At 54.6% G+C, this 15,361-nt stretch overlaps 2 protein-coding genes across 2 annotated transcripts; both read left to right on the top strand.

The window, feature by feature from the left end:
* Positions 1 to 4,162: 4,162 nt before the first annotated feature.
* LOC139027622 (putative uncharacterized protein DDB_G0271982) lies at positions 4,163 to 5,879 on the top strand (the record flags this gene model as incomplete). Its single annotated transcript, XM_070443271.1, has 2 exons — positions 4,163 to 4,240; positions 5,772 to 5,879. Coding segments are annotated over 2 exons (186 nt in total), but the record flags the coding sequence as incomplete, so codon positions are not given.
* Positions 5,880 to 6,146: 267 nt separating this feature from the next.
* On the top strand, positions 6,147 to 12,154 carry LOC139027621 (uncharacterized; the record flags this gene model as incomplete). Its single annotated transcript, XM_070443270.1, has 2 exons — positions 6,147 to 6,317; positions 12,098 to 12,154. Coding segments are annotated over 2 exons (228 nt in total), but the record flags the coding sequence as incomplete, so codon positions are not given.
* Between the last annotated feature and the right edge of the window lie 3,207 nt (positions 12,155 to 15,361).

The raw sequence follows: 15,361 nt of genomic DNA, 5'->3' as shown, positions 1-15,361 counted from the left end.
AGACGCGCGAGAGAACGTGAGGTGGTCACTCAACAGAGAGAGAGCGCTGGAAGACACGCAGCTGGCCTCCAGGTACCACTAAGTGCACGGAGAGAAGGAAGAAGGGATAGAGATGAGACGTACCCAGAGAGCTAGAGATAGCGCACAATGCTGATGGAAGAGAGACGCAAGAGGTCGCGTAGAGGTGGTACAGGCGAAAGCATGAGTGGGAAAATGGACGCTGGGGAGCGCTGAGAGGTTGCGCCAGGAATACCGGATCGTGCAGGCGTAACTGACTCCTGCCATCCGAGCTGCCAACTTACCCTGGGCTATGTAGGGAGCAAGACGGGGAGGAACGCATGCGCGCTTAAAGCTGGTACGCACGAGAAGGTGAGGAGCGCTCGGCACGAGGACAACGCAACTGGAGACCATGACGCGTGTATAGAAGAGAGGCAGCGCTCTTACATGGCACCGTGGCTAAATGCCCAATCTAGCCCTACACAGTGCGGGGAGGTGATAAACCCGCACCGGGCTAATGAAACACGTACAGAGACACCCGGCGCTCAGAGAGAGAGCCGGCCGTAACACGGTGTCCGCGAGACGAGACGATGCGCCGCACTCCACGGTTAGCCTGGGAAGTGGGTGCACGCAAGGTCTCCTAGAGCCAGATGGACCGCAGCGGCCACTAGCATCGGCGCTACCCCACCCCAGAAATTTTTGGGTTGTACTTGCGGGCTTAGAGGCAGCACAGCTTAGGCTCCGTCGCTGCCCTCCTCATATCGCCCTCAGTAGAGAGAGCGAGGCATTGTCGCACGCGTAGGCCAGTACAGCTACGTCGAGAGGAGAGGCAGAGGAGCAGATACTTACACCTGAGAGAGAGAGAGGAGAGAGCTACAGCGAGACACAGAGCTTTGTGCCACAAGGGATCGCAATTTTGCCAAGTCCAACTAAATCCTCACCGATCGCAGATGCACGAAGATGTCTAATTACAGCCAGTGTGACCTATGCGGCGACGCCTTGATTAGCACAGAGCATGAGGTCGACACGGCTGGAGCTGTGAATCCTAATGTTTGGTGGCGGATAATTCTGTCACGATCGATGTGGAGAGACGGACCAAGGCGCAGCGTGATAGGTGATACATCTTCTCTTTATTTAACGAAGATGAAAGAACAACGACACAAAAACTTTTAACAAACTAACAAAAAAACAACACGACCAGTGAAAAGCTAATACAAAATACGTGCCACACATGCAACATAGACATAAGAAACACAATAACCCACAAACACCTAAAGCGCTATGGCTAAACCTTAAATTATGGGCTCCCAATTCAGAGACAACAATAACCAGCTTTGTCCTCTGATTGAGAACCAATCAGGCAACTCATGACTTTCCTAAACACCTACACTCACCATAGACATACCTGTATCACCATACTACTCAAACAAAACCCATACACTAACAACCAAACCCTAACTACCATATATTTACACCCAAAAAACACACACATACGCCATGTCACACCCTGACCTAACAACTAAAAATAATAAGAAAACAAATTTAATACTAAGGCCAGGGCGTGGGAACACCGAAGGCTTGTAAGCATCAATAACCCAAGAAGACTCAGTCTGTAATCGCTGCCAAAGGTGCCTTCAACAAAGTACTGGGCGAGAAGCGAGCGAGCTAATAAAGGGTCTGAATACATTATGTAAATGTGAATATACGAGGAGCGGGATCAGTTTGATCTCTATTTAGAATACATTGTGCCAAACAGCGAGAGCGAGCGAGCTACAGAGAGAGAGAGCGAGCGAGCTACAGAGAGAGAGAGCCGAGCGAGCTACAGAGAGAGAGAGAGAGCGAGCGAGCTACAGAGAGAGGAGAGAGCTACAGAGAGAGAGCGCAGAGAGAGCGAGCGCTACAAGAGAGAGAGCGAGCGTACAGAGAGAGAGAGCACAGAGAGAGAGAGCTACAGAGAGAGAGAGCGCGAGAGCTAGCGAGCGAGACAGAGCTACAGAGAGACAGAGCTACAGCGAGACAAGAAGCTACAGGCGAGAGAGAGCCTACAGAGAGAGCGAGCTAACGAAGCGAGCGAGCTACAGCGAGCGAGCTCAGGAGAGCGAGCGAGCCTACAGAGAGAGAGCGAGCGAGCTAAAACAGAGAGAGAGAGAGAGCGAGCGAGCTTACAGAGAGAGAGAGAGAGCGAGCGAGCTACAGAGAGAGAGGAAGAGGCGTACAGAGAGAGAGAGAGAGTCGCTACAGAGAGAGAGAGAGAGAGCCGCTACAGAGAGAGAGAGGAGAAGAGCGGCTAACAGAGAGAGGAGAGAGCGCTACAGAGAGAGAAGAGAGCGCTACAAAGAGAAGCGTAGAGCGCTACAGAGAAGAGAGCGAGAAGCGCTATCAAGAGAGAGAGCGAGATGCGCTAAAAACAGAGAGAGAGCGAGAGCGCACAGAGACGAGATGCGAAGCGCTACAGAGAGAAGAGCGAGAGCGCTAACAGAGAGAGAGCGAGAGCGCTCAGAGAGAGAGCGAGAGCCGCTACAAGAGAGAGAGCGCGAGAGCGCTACACAGAGAGAGAGCGAGAGGCGCTAACAAAGAGAGAGCGACGAGCGCTACAGAGAGAGAGCGAGAGCGCTAACCAGAGAAGAGACGAGAGCGCTACAGAGAGAGAGCGAGAGGCGCTACAGAGAGAGAGCGAGAGCGCACAGAGAGAGAGCAGGAGCGCTACAGAAGAGAGCGAGAGGCTACAGAGAGCTGAGAGCGCTAACAGAGGGCGAGAAGCGCTCACAGAGCGCGGAGAGGGCGCTACAGAGACGCGAGAGCGCTACAGAGAGCGAGAGCGCTTACATGAGAGCGAGAGCGCTACAGAGAGAGAGAGCGCACAACTGAGAGAGAGAGAGCGCTAACAGAGAGAGAGAGCGTTACAGAGAGAGAGAAGCGCTACAGAGGAGCTACAAGAGAGAGAGAGAGAGCTACAGAGAGAGAGCTACAGAGAGAGAGAGAAGAGCTACAGAGAGAGAGCTTACAGAGAGAGCTACGAGAAAGAGCTACAGAGAGAAGCGCTACAGAGAGAGCGGCTAACAGAGAGAGCGCTACAGAGAGAGCGCTACAGAGAGAGCGGCTAGAGAGAGCGCTAGAGAGAGGCGCTATACAGGAGAGAGCGCACAGAGAGACGCGTACAGGAGAAAGCTAGAGAGAGAAAAGCTACGAGAAGAGAGAGCGAGAGAGAGAGAGAGAGAGAAGCGAGAGAGCTACAACGAGAGAGAGCGAGAGAGCCTACGAGAGAGAGCGATGAGAGCTAGCAGAGAGAGAGAGAGAAGAGAGAGCTACACGAGAGAGAGGAGGCTATAGCGAGAGCGAGCTAAGCGAGAGCGAGCGAAGCGAGCTACAGTCGAAGAGAGAGCGAGCGAGCTACAGCGAGAGAGAGCGAGCGAGCTACAGGAGAGAGAGCGAGCGAGCTACAGCCGAGAGAGAGCGAGCGAGCTAACAGCGAGAGAGAGCGAGCGAGCTACAGAGAGGGGAGAGAGCGAGCGAGCTACAGAGAGAGAGAGAGAGCGAGGAGCTACAGAGAGAGAGAGAGAGCGAGCGAGGTTAAAAAAAAAACAGAGCGAGAGCGAGCGACTAACAGAGCGAGAAGAGAGAGCTACAAGAGCGAGAAGAGAGCTTACAGAGCGAGAGAGAGCGCTACAGAGCGAAGAGCGCTACAAGAGCGAGAGCGCTACAGAGCGGAGCGCCTACAGAGAGAGGCGAGAGCGCTACAGAGAGAGCAGCGAGAGCGCTACAGAGAGAGAGCGAGAGCGCTACAGAGAGAGAGCGAGAGCGCTACAGAAGAGCGAGAGCGTACAGAGAGAGAGTCGAGAGCGCTACAGGGAGAGAGCGAGAGCGCTACAGGGAGAGAGCGAGAGCCGCTACAGAGAGAGCGAGAGCGCTACAGAGAGCGAGAGAGAGCTTACAGAGAGCGAGAGAGAGCTACAGAGAGCGAGAGAGAGCTACAGAAAGAGCGAGAGAGAGCTACAGAGAGCGAGAGAGAGCTACAGAGAGTCGAGAGAGAGCTAACAGAGAGAAGAGAGAGCTACAGAGAGAGAGAGGGAGCTACAGAGAGAGAAGAGGGAGGCTACAGAGAGAGAGAGGGATACAGAGAGAGAGAGGGAGCTTACAGAGGGAGAGGAGCTACAGAGAAGAGAGAGAGCTAAACAGAGAGAAGGAGATACAGAGAGAGAGCTTACAGAAGAGAGAGCTACAGAGAGAGCGGCTAAGAGAGAGCGCTACAGAGAGAGCGCTACAGAGAGAGCGCTAGCAAGAGAGAGCGCTACAGAGAGAGCCGGCTACGAGAGACGCTACAGGAGAGCGCTACAGAGAGAAAGCTACAGAGAGGAGGAGAAGCGAGAGAGCGAGAGAGCTACAGAGAGAGAGAGCGAGAGAGGTAACAACGAGAGAAGAAGCGAGAGACTACAACGAGAGAGAGCGAGAGAAGCTACAGAAGAGAGAGAGCGAGAGAGCTACAGAGAGAGAGAAGCGAGAGAGCTCAACGAGAGAGAGCGAGAGAGCTAACAGAGAGACGAGGCGAGCTATCAGCGAGAGAGAGCGAGCGAGCTACAGCGAGAGAGAGCGAGCGAGCTAGCAGAGAAGACGAGAGAGAGCGAAGCGAGCTACAGAGAGAAGAGGCGAGCGAGCTACAGAGAGAGAGAGAGAGCAGCGAGCTACAGAGCGAAGAGAAGAGATACAGAGCGAGAAGAGAGAGCTACAGAGCGAGAGAGAGAGCTACAGAGCGAGAGAGAGAGCTACAGAGCGAGAGAGAGCGCTCAAGCGAGAGCGCTACAGAGAGAGAGCGCTACAGAGAGAGAAGGCTACAGAGAGAGTGCGAGAGGCTAACAGAGAGAGAGCGAGAGGCGCTACAGAGAGAGAGCGAGAGCGCTACAGAGAGAGAGCGAGAAGCGCTACAGAGAGAGAAGCGAGAGCTACAGAGAGCGAGAGAATGAGCTACAGAGAGAAGAGAGAGCTACAGAGAGAGATCAAGAGAGAGCTAACAGAGAGAGAGAGGGAGCTACAGAGAGAGAGAGGGAGTACAGAGAGAGAGGGGGAGCTACAGAGAGAGAGCTACAGAGAGGGAGCTACAGAGGAGGGAGCTACAGAGAGGGAGCTACAGAGAGAGAGCTATCAGAGAGAGAAGAGCTACAGAAGAGAGCCGCTACAGAGAGAGCGCTACAGAGAGAGCGCTACAAGAGAAGAGCGCTACAGAAGAAAAGCTACAGAGAGAGCGTACAGAGAGAAGCGTAAGAGAGAGAGCGAGAGCGCTAACAGGGAGAGAGCGAGAGCGTACAGAGAGAGCGCTACAGGAGAGAGAGCGAAGCGCACAGGGAGAGAGCGAGAAGCGCTACAGAGAGAGCGAGAAGGCTACAGAGAGAGAGCGAGAGCGGCTACAGAGAGAGGCTACAGAGAGCGAGAAGAGAGCTACAGAGTAGGCGAGAGAGAGCTACGAGAGAGGCGAGAGAGAGCTACAGAGAGCGAGAGAGAGCTACAGAGAGAGAGAGAGGCTATACGAGAGAGAAGAGAGAGCTAACAGAGAGAGAGAGGGAGCTACAGAGAGAGAGAAGGGAGCTAACAGAGAGAGAGAGAGCTTACAGAGAGAGAGAGAATGCTACGAGAGAGAGGGGAGCTAAACAGAGAGAGAGCTACCAGAGAGGGAGCTACAGGAGAGAGAGCTACAGAGAGAGCGCTACAGAGAGAGCGGCTCAAGAGAGAAAGCTTACAGAGAGAGCGCACAGAGAAGAGCGAACAAAGAGAAGCGCTCACAGAGAGAGAGAGCGAGAAGAGTGAGAGAGCTACAGAGAGAGAGAAAGAGAGAGAGCTACAGAGAGAGAAAGAGTGGGAGAGCTACCACGAAGAGAGAGCGGAGAAGCTAACAGAGATGAGAGAGCGACGAGATGCTACAACGAGAGAGAAGCGAGGAGCTACAGAAAGAGAGCGAGCTACAAGCGAGAGAGAGCGAGCTACAGCGAGAGCGAGCGAGCTACAGCGAGAGAGAGCGAGCGAGCGAGCTCGAAGAGAGAGAGAGAGAGCGAGCTCAGAGAGAGAGAGAGAGAGCGAGGCTACAGAGAGAGAGAGAGAGGAGCGAAGCTACAGAGAGAGAGAAGAAGAGCGAGCTAAAGCAGAGAGAGAGAGAAGCGAGAGAGCTACAGAGAGCGAGCGAGAAGAAGCTAAACGAGAGCGAGCCGAGCTACAGAGAGAGAGAGCGAGAGAGCTACAGAGAGCGAGCGAGCTACAGAGAGAGCGACGAGCTACAGAGAGAGCGAGAGAGCTACAGAGAGAAGCTACAGAGAGAGCGAAGAGAGCTAGAGAGAGCGAGAGCGAGAGAGCTACAGAGAAGAGAGCGGAGCATGCGCACCGCGAATAGGTGGGCGCTTGAGCGGGGCGACGTGATGGAGCAGAGGAGAGGCTACAGGAAGAAGAGGACGAGCATTAACAAGTAGAGAGAGAGCTACAGCGAGAGACTACAGCGAGAGAGAGAGGGCTAGCACGCGAGAGCGAAGGCCGAAGCTACCGCGCCAAGAAAGAGAGAGAGCGAGCGAGCTAAACAGGAGAGAGAGAGAGCGAGCGAGCTACAAGAGAGAGAGAGCGAGCGAGGCTGATTACAGCAGTGAAGAGAGAGCGAGCGAGCTACAGAGAGAGGAGAGAAGAGAGCGAGCGAGCTACAGAGAGAGAGAGCAGAGCGAGCTAAAGAGAGAGAGCGAGCGAGCGAGCTAAACAGAGAGAGAGAGCGAGCGAGGCTAGCACAGAGAGAGAGGAGAGAGGAAGCTACAGAGAGCGAGAGAAGCGAAAGAGCTACAGAGAGCGAGACGAGAGAGCTACAGAGGCGGAGCGAGAAGAGGCTACCAGGCGAGCGACGAGAGCTGACAGAGCGAGCCGAGAGAGCCTACAGAGAAGAGGAGCCTACAGAGAGAGAGCTACCAAGAGAGAGCTAACAGAGAAGAGCAGCTATCAGAGAGAAGAGCTACAGAGAGAGAGCTAACCAGAGAGAGAGCTACAGAGAGAGAGCTAAGAGAGAGAGAGAGGCGAGCTACAGAGAGAGAGAGAGAAGAGCGAGCTACAGAGAGAGAGAGAAGAGAGCTACAGAGAGCGAGCGAGAGAGCTACAGAGAAGCGAGCGAGAGAGCACAGAGAGCTACAGAGGGCGAGCGAGGAGCTACCAGAGAGGGAGCGAGAGAGCTACAGAGAGGCGCGAGAGAGAGCTACAGAGAGGGAGAGAGAGAGAGCTACAGAGCGAGAGCTACAGAGCGAGCCTACAGAAGCGAGAGCTACAGAGAGAGAGAGCGCTACAGAGAGGCCGAGAGAGCGCTACAGAGAGAGCGGAGCGAGAGAGCGCTAGCAGAGAGAGAGAGCGCTACAGAGAGAGAGACGAGAGAGCTAGTCAGAGAGAGAGCGCGAGAGAGCTAACAGAGCAGAGAGCGCTGAGAGAGCTAGCAGAGAAGAGAGCGCGAGAGAGCTTAGCCAGAGAGAGAGGCGGAGAGAGCTATCAGAGAGAGAGAGCGAGAGAGCTAACAGAGAGAGAGAGCGAGAAGCTACAGAGAGAGAGCGCGAAGGATACAGAGAGAGAGCGCGAGAGGAGCTACAGAGAGAGAGAGAGCGCGAGAGAGCCTAGCAGAGAGAGAGAGCCGCAGAGAGAGCTAACAGGAGAGAGAGAGAGCGAGCGAGCGCTAACAGAGGAGAGAGAGAAGAGAGCGAGCTACAGAGAAGAGAGTAGAGCGAGCGAGCTACAGAGAGAGAGCGAGCGAGGCGAGCTACAAAGAGAGAGAGAGCGAGCTACAAGAAGCGAGCGACTACAGAGAGCGGCGAGAGAGCTACAGAGAGCGAGCCGACGAGAGCTACAGAGGAGAGCGATAGAAGCTACCAGAGAGCGAGCGAGCTACAAGAGAGCGAGCGATGAGCGCTAACAAGAGAGAGAGAGGCGAGCGAGAGCGCTACAGAGAGAGCGAGAAGAGCTAACAGGAGAGAGAGCGAGAGAGCTACAGAGAGAGAAGAGGAGCGACGCAGAGAGAAGAGATACAGAGAGAGAGAGCGAGAGAGGCACAGAGAGGGGAGAGAGCTACAGAGAGCGAGCGAGCTAACAGAGAGAGAGAGCGGCGAGCTACAGAGAGAAAGCCGAGCGAAGCTACAGAGAGAGAGCGAGCGAGCTACAGAGAGAAGAGCGGAGCGAGCTACAGAGAGAGAGCGGAGCGAGCTAAGCGAGAGAGAGGAGCGAGCTACAGAGAGAGAGCGAGCGACGCGTAACAGAGGAGAGAGGCGAGCGAGAAGAGCGCTACAGAAGAGAGCAAGAGAGCTAGCGCAGAGAAGAGCAGGAGAGCGTGTCATGAGGGAGCAAGAAGAGCTAACAGAGAGAGAGCGAGAGAGCTAACAGAGCGAGAGAGCTACAGAGCAAAGAGAGCTAACAGAGCGAGAGAGAGAGAGCTACAGAGCGAGAAGAGAGAGCGCTAGCAGAGCGAGGGAGAGAGCGCTACAGAGAGAGTCGCTACAGGCGAGAGAGCTACAGAGCGAGCGAGCACAGAGCGAGCTACAGGAGGCGATGAGCGGAGCACAGGAGAGAGCTACAGAGAGAGAGCTACAGAGAGAGAGCTACAGAGAGAGAGAGAGCACAGAGAGAGAGAGAGCTACAGAGAGAGAAGAGCTACCGAGAGAGAAGAGAGAGAGAGCTTACGCAGAGGAGGAGAGAGAGCTGACAAGGAGAGGAGTGTAGATGGACGACGAGTACGAGGGCGCTACAGAGAGAGAGAGAGCGAGAGAGCGCTACAGAAGAGGAGAAGCGATTATCGAGAGAGAGAGAGGCGCGCGTATACAGAGAGAATGCAGAGAAGAAGAGACAGAGAGAGCTAGCAGAGAGAGCGAGAGAGAGAGCTACAGAGCGAGCGCTACAGAAGCGCTACAACAGGAGAGAGAGAGAGAAGCGCTACAGAGAGAGTGAAGAGCTAAGGCAGAGAGAGCTGTGAGAGAGAGAGCTACAGAGCGAGCGCTACAAGAAGAGAGAGAGAGCGCTAACAGTAGAGCGGAGAGGAGAGAGCGTCACAGGAGAGGAGAGGAAAGATGTAACGGAGGAAGGAGAGAGCGAGAGAGCTACAGAGGAGAGAGAGCGAGAGAGCTACAGAGAGAGAGAGCGCACGCAGAAGCTGAAACGACGGGTGAGACGAGAGAGAGGGTGCGAGACGAGCATAAGTCGCGTAGGCAGAGAGAGATGAAAGCGAGAGTGAGCTTACAGTGAGATGAAGGGAGGAGAGAACGGAAGCGAGAGAGCTACAGAGAGAGGAGAGCGGAGAGAGCTACAGAGAGAGAGAGCGCTAAAATACTAGAGAGGCAGGCGAGGAGAGCTCAACAGAGAGAGAGAGCGAGAGAGCTACAAGAGAGAGGAGCAGCGAGAGAGAGCGAGAGGAGCTTATACAGAGAGGAGCGACAGAGGAGCGGAGAGCTACAGAGAGAGAGTCGAGCGACCTACAGAGAGAGGAGCGAGCTACAGAGAGAGAGCGAGCGAGCTACAGAGAGAGAGCGAGCTAAAGAGAGAAGATTGCGAGAAGCGACGAGCTAAGCAGAGAGAGAGCGAGCGAGCGAGCTACAGAGAGAGAGCGAGCGAGTCGAGCTACAGAAGAGAGAGCGAGCGAGCGAGCTACAGAGAGAGCGAGCGAGCGAGCTACAGAGAGAGAGCGAGCGAGCAGACAAGAGAGAGAGCGAGCGAGCGAAAGAAGAGAGAGACGAGCCGAGAGAGGCTACAGGAGAGAGGAGCGATGCGAGCAGCTGAGTAAGAGAGCGAGCGGAGAGAGCTACAGAAGAGGAGAGCGGAGCTAGCAGAGAGATGAGCGTAGCGAGTAACGGGAGAGCAGAGCGGAGCCGAGCTATACACAGAAGACGCCTGAGAGAGAGCGAGCGAGCTAACAGAGGAGGAAGAGACGAGCGAGCGTCAGAGGGAGAAGAGGAGCACGAGCTACAGAGGGAGAAGAGCGAGCGAAGTAAGCATACACAGGAGGAGAGAGCGAGCGAGAGCTACAGAGGAGAGAGCGAGCCGACTAGAGAGGGACAGAGAGAAGCGAGACGAAGCGTACGACGAGCGAGGAGAGGCTACGACGAGAAGAGCGATAGCAGAGAGCGTGCGAAGAGCGACGCGAGAGTAGGATGTCAGCTGCTAGAGGAGAGGGAGCTAAGAGAGAGAGAAGAGCGAGAGCTACAGAGGGGAGCGAGAGAGCTAGAGAGGCGAGAGATACAGAGGGGGAGAGCTACGAGGAGAGAGAGCGAGCGAGTACAGAGGGAAGAGAGGCGACGCGAGCTAGAGGGAGAGAGCGAGCGAGCTAACAGAGGGAGAGGAGCGAGAGAGTACAAGAGAAGAGAGCGAGAGAGCTAAGAGAGAGAGAGCGAGAAGAGCTACAGAGAGAAGCGAGCGAGAGAGCTGACAAGAGAGAGAAGAGCGAGCGACGAGCTACAGAGAGCGAGCGAGAGAGCTACAGAGAGCGAGCGAGCGAGCTACAGAGGAGAGCGAGCGAGTACAGAGAGAGAGCGAGCGAGCGAGCTACAGAGAGAGAAGAGAGCGAGCGAGCTACAGAGAGAGAGCGAGCGAGCTACAGAGAGAGAGCGAGCGATGAAAGAGCTACAGAGAGAAGCGAGCGAGAGAGCTACAGAGAGCGAGCGAGGAGAGCTAACAGAGAAGCGGAGAGAGGAGCTAGCAGAGAGCGAGCGAGAGAGCTACAGAGAGCGAGCGAGAGAGCTACAGAGAGCGACGGAGAGCTACAGAGAGCGAGCGAGAAGAGCTACAGAGAGCGAGCGAGAGCGCTACAGAGAGAGCGATAGAAGAGAGCGCCTCCAGAGAGAGAGAGGAGAGGCGCTCAGAGAGAGAGAGCAGAGCTACAGAGAGAGAGAGCGAGAGAGCTACAGAGAGAGAGAGCGAGAGAGCTAGAGAGAGAGAGAGCGAGAGAGATACAGAGAGAGGAGCGAGAGAGCTACAGAGAGAGAGAGCGGAGAGAGCTACAGAGAGCTACAGAGAGAGAGAGGCCGAGCGGCTACAAAGGGAGGCAGGAGCAGAGAGAGAGCGAGCGAGCTACAGAGAGAGGAGAGCGAGCGAGCTACAGAGAGAGACGAGGAGTTCGAGAGAGCGAACAGCAAGGAGAAGGCGAGGAGCTTACAGAGAGACCGGAAGAGAGAGAGCTACGAAGAGGAGAGAAGCGAGAGAGCTACAGAGAGAGAGAGCGAGAGAGTACAGAGAGAGAGGAGAGAGCTACAGAGAGAAAGAGCGAGAACGAGAGAGCTACAGAGGAGAGAGCTACAGAGAGCGAGAGAAGCTACAAGAGAGGGAGAGCGAGCTACAGAGAGAGAGCGAGCCGGCTACAGAGAGAGGAGAGAGCGAGCGAAAGAGAGAGAGGAGAGCGAGAGCGGCGGCGAAGCTACAGAGAGAGAGCCCGGCGAGGAGCTACAGAAGAGAGGCGAGGCGCGAGCGAGCTACAGAGAGAGCGAGCGAGCTACAGAGAGAGCGAGCGACTACAGAGAGAGAGCGAGCGAGCGAGCTACAGAGAGAGAGGAGCGAGCTACAGAGAGAGAGCGAGCGAGCGAGCTACAGAGAGAGAGCGAGCGAGCGAGCTACAGAGAGAGAGCGAGCGAGCGAGCCTACAGAGAGAGAGCGAGCGAGAGAGCTACAGAGAGAGAGCGAGCGAGAGAGCTACAGAGAGAGAGCGAGCGAGAGAGTACAGAGAGAGAGCGAGCGAAGAGAGCTACAGAGAGAGAGCGAGCGAGAGAGCTACAGAGAGAGAGCGAGCGAAGCTACAGAGAGAGCGAGCCCTCAGAGCTAGGCAGAGCGAGAGGAGCTTAGAGCGACGAGTAACCAGCGAGAACGAGCGACTCAAGAGAGAGAGCGAGCGAGCGAGCTACAGATGAGGAGAGCGAGCGAGCGACTACAAGAGAGAGCGAGCGAGCTACAAGAGAGAAGCCGAGCGAGAGAAGCACAGAGAGAGAGCGAGCGAGCTTTAAACACGAGAGGCGAGCGAGCGAGCTTACAGAGAGCGAGCGAGAGAGGCTACAGAGAGCGAGCGAGAGAGCTACAGAGAGCGAGCAGAGCGCTACAGAGAGAGCGATAGAGAAGCGCTCCAAGAGAGAGAGAGCGAGAGAGCGCTACAGAGGAGAGAGCGGAGCTACAGAGAGAGAGACGAGAAGAGCTACAGAGAGAGAGACGAGAAGAGCTAGAGAGAGAAGAGAGCGAGAGAGGTAGAGAGAGAGAAGGAGGCTACAGAGCAGCAGAGCAGAGATCGAGACTACAGGAGAGCTACAGAGAGAGAGAGCAAAAACAGAGAGCTACAGAGAAGAGAGCGAGCGAGCTCAGAGAGAGGGAGAGCGAGTCGAGCTACAGAGAGAGAGCGAGCGAGCTACAGAGAGAGAGCGAGCGAGCTACAGAGAGAGAGCGAGCGACTACAGAGAAGAGACGAGCGAGCTACAGAGAGAGAGCGAGCGAGCTACAGAGATCGCGAGCGAGAGCGAGCTACAGAGAAGCGAGAGAGCTACAAGAGAGACGAGAGAGCGAGCGAGCTACAGAGAGAGAGAGAGCGAGCGAGCGTACAGAAGAGACGACTTAGATCAGAGCAGAGCAGGAGCGGTACAGAGAGAGAGCGATCGAAGCTACAGAGAGAGAGCAGCGAGCTACAGAGAGAGAGCGAGCGAAGCTACAAGAGAGAGACGAGCGAGCTACAAGAGAGAGAGCGAGCGAGCTACAGAGGAGAGAAGCGACGACTACAGAGAGAGAGCGAGGAAGCTACAGAGAGAGAGCGAGCGACCTTACAGGAGAGAGAGCGAGCGAGCTACAGAGAGCGAGCGAGCTAACAGAAAGACGAGAGCGAGCTACAGAGAGCGAGCGACTTACAGAGAGCGAGCGAGCTAACAGAGAGAGAGCGAGCTAAGAGAGAGAGCGAGCTTAACAGAGAGAGCGAGCTAAAGAGAGAGAGCGCTAGCGAGAGGGGCATACAGAGAGCGAGAGCTGAGAGCGCTAAAGAGCGAGAGAGGCTACAGAGAGCGAGAGAGCTACAGAGAGCGAGAGAGCGCTACAGAGAGCGAGAGAGCTACAGAGAGCGAGAGACGAGAGAGCGATAGCGAGGAAGAGCTACAGAGCGAGATACAGAAGCGAGAGAGCTACAAGAGAGCGAGCGAGCTACAGAGAGAGAGAGCGAGAGAGCTACAGAGAGGAGAGAGCTACAGAGAGCGAGAGCAGAGCTACAGAGAGCGAGAAGAAGCGAGAGGCCCTTACAGAAGCGCGAGAGAGCTTACAGAGAGAGAGCGAGAGAGCTACAGAGAGCGAGCGAGCTACAGAGAGAGAGAGCGAGAGAGCTACAGAGAGCGAGCGAGCTACAGAGAGAGAGAGAGCTAGAGAGAGAGCTACAGAGAGAGAGAGCTACAGAGAGCGAGCGAGCTACAGAGAGAGAGCGAGCGGCGAGCTACAGAGAGAGAGCGAGCGAGCGAGCTACAGAGAGAGATCGAGCGAGCGAGCTACAGAGAGAGAGCGAGCGAGCGAACAGAGAGAGAGCGAGCGAGCGAGCTACAGAGAGAGAGCGAGCGAGCGAGCTACAGAGGAGAGCGAGCGAGCGAGCTATAGAGAGAACGACAGCGACTTACAGAGAGAGGCGAGCGAGGAGCAGAGGAGAGCGAGCTGAGCGAGCTACAGAGAGAGAGCGAGCGAGCGAGCTACAGAGAGAGAGCGAGCGAGCGAGCTTACAGAGAGAGAGACGAGCGAGCTTACAGAGAGAGAGCGAGCCGAGCGAGCTACAGAGAGAGAGCGGGAGCCGGCTACAGAGAGAGCGAGCGAGCGAGCTAACAGAGAGAGAGCGAGCGAGCGAGCTACAGAGAGAGAGCGAGCGAGAGGCTACAGGAGAGAGGCCAGAGCGAGAGAGCACTAGAGGGGGCAGAGAGAGCGAGCGAGCTATACAGAGGGGAGAGAGAGCGAGCGAGCTACAGAGGGGAGAGAGAGCGAGCGAGCTACAAGAGGGGGAGAGCAGAGCGAGCGGCTACAGAGGGGGAGAGAGAGCGAGCGAGCTACAGAGGGGGAGAGAGAAGCGAGCGAGCTACAGAGAGCGGGGGCAGAAAGAGCGAGCGAGCTACAGAGGGGGAGAGAGAGCGAGCGAGCTACAGAGGGGGAGAGAGAGCGAGCGAGCTACAGAGGGGGAGAGAGAGCGAGCGAGCTACAGAGGGGGAGAGAGAGCGAGTGAGCTACAGAGGAGGGAAAGGATGGACAGAAGTGATGAGGGGATCAAGCAGATGTGCCATACTGCAAACTCCTTATGCACCATCCCCTCATCATGGGTCAGACCTACTTACCTGCATAGCCTCACAGGTCTGTTAGAATGGCAAACAAAACCAAAATCTAGAAAGCACAAACCTCTTTCCCCAGAAAACCATTTCGATAGCTTGCCATTCAAAATTACTAAAATGGTTTAATCGTAATGCTGCATTGAAACTGAAGACGTGTGTTAGCCTACTACTTTATAAACAGTAATCCGGATTTGTGCCAATGTACCTTCAACTTTCCTAGTAACAAATGCATTCTGAATCATGAGAACTTACAGGTGACCCTGTCAGTTCTGGATAGTCTATAACAATTGTAGAGCTCAGGTACATCATAAAACAATGCACCAAGCCTATGCTGACAGGCACCCAGAGAAGGCTAATAAGGTGGGGACCAGTGACTTGGGCTATATTACAGGCACATGGGCCCTCATTCCCATCATAAATACAGGGGACTTTGGATGCAAGGTTATCTTGACTGGGACATAACTCTTACCTTGCTCATTGTGACATTCAAAACCCTTGAGAATGTGCAGGTGAGATTTAAGTGTGTACAATGGCACACACCTTGCGCTTCCACTCCAGCAAGAATGGCAGAATGCTTAGATCACAGAATCATGTACACCTATAGCACAGGGCAATGGTGAATAAGAACAAGACTAAAAGTACACACTGGTGGTCAACATCTTCATTCCAAACGGAAAGACTCAGAAGTGTCACAACACTCCCCAGCCAAACAGGGCCAATGTTGGTATGATGCGTTTGACTCTGAACCTGACATTCTGGGCCAGCCTCCACAAGAACAAACGGATTAAACGAACTATGAAACCCTTGGTTAGCCCACAGACGTATATTTAAACCAGGTTAATTTAACCACAATTGTTGACAATTGGTAAACTCAAACTAACTAGCTATAAATCTAACAAATACATGTACTTCAATAGATACCTATATCTAGCCATGTCGTCTGTGGAACATTTAATATTTCATATGGACCTGCCAATTTGCCCATGCTTTCTTTGTTGGAATATGGCTAAATACACCCTGACCACTAACAAATTACTGCATTTGCAGGTTAACTCGAACAGCAGTGTAAATTT

Source organism: Salvelinus sp. IW2-2015, linkage group LG4q.2 (genome assembly GCF_002910315.2).
Source record: "Salvelinus sp. IW2-2015 linkage group LG4q.2, ASM291031v2, whole genome shotgun sequence".
Classification (NCBI taxonomy): Eukaryota; Metazoa; Chordata; class Actinopteri; order Salmoniformes; family Salmonidae; genus Salvelinus; species Salvelinus sp. IW2-2015.
This window is presented reverse-complemented; position numbering and strand designations above follow the sequence as displayed.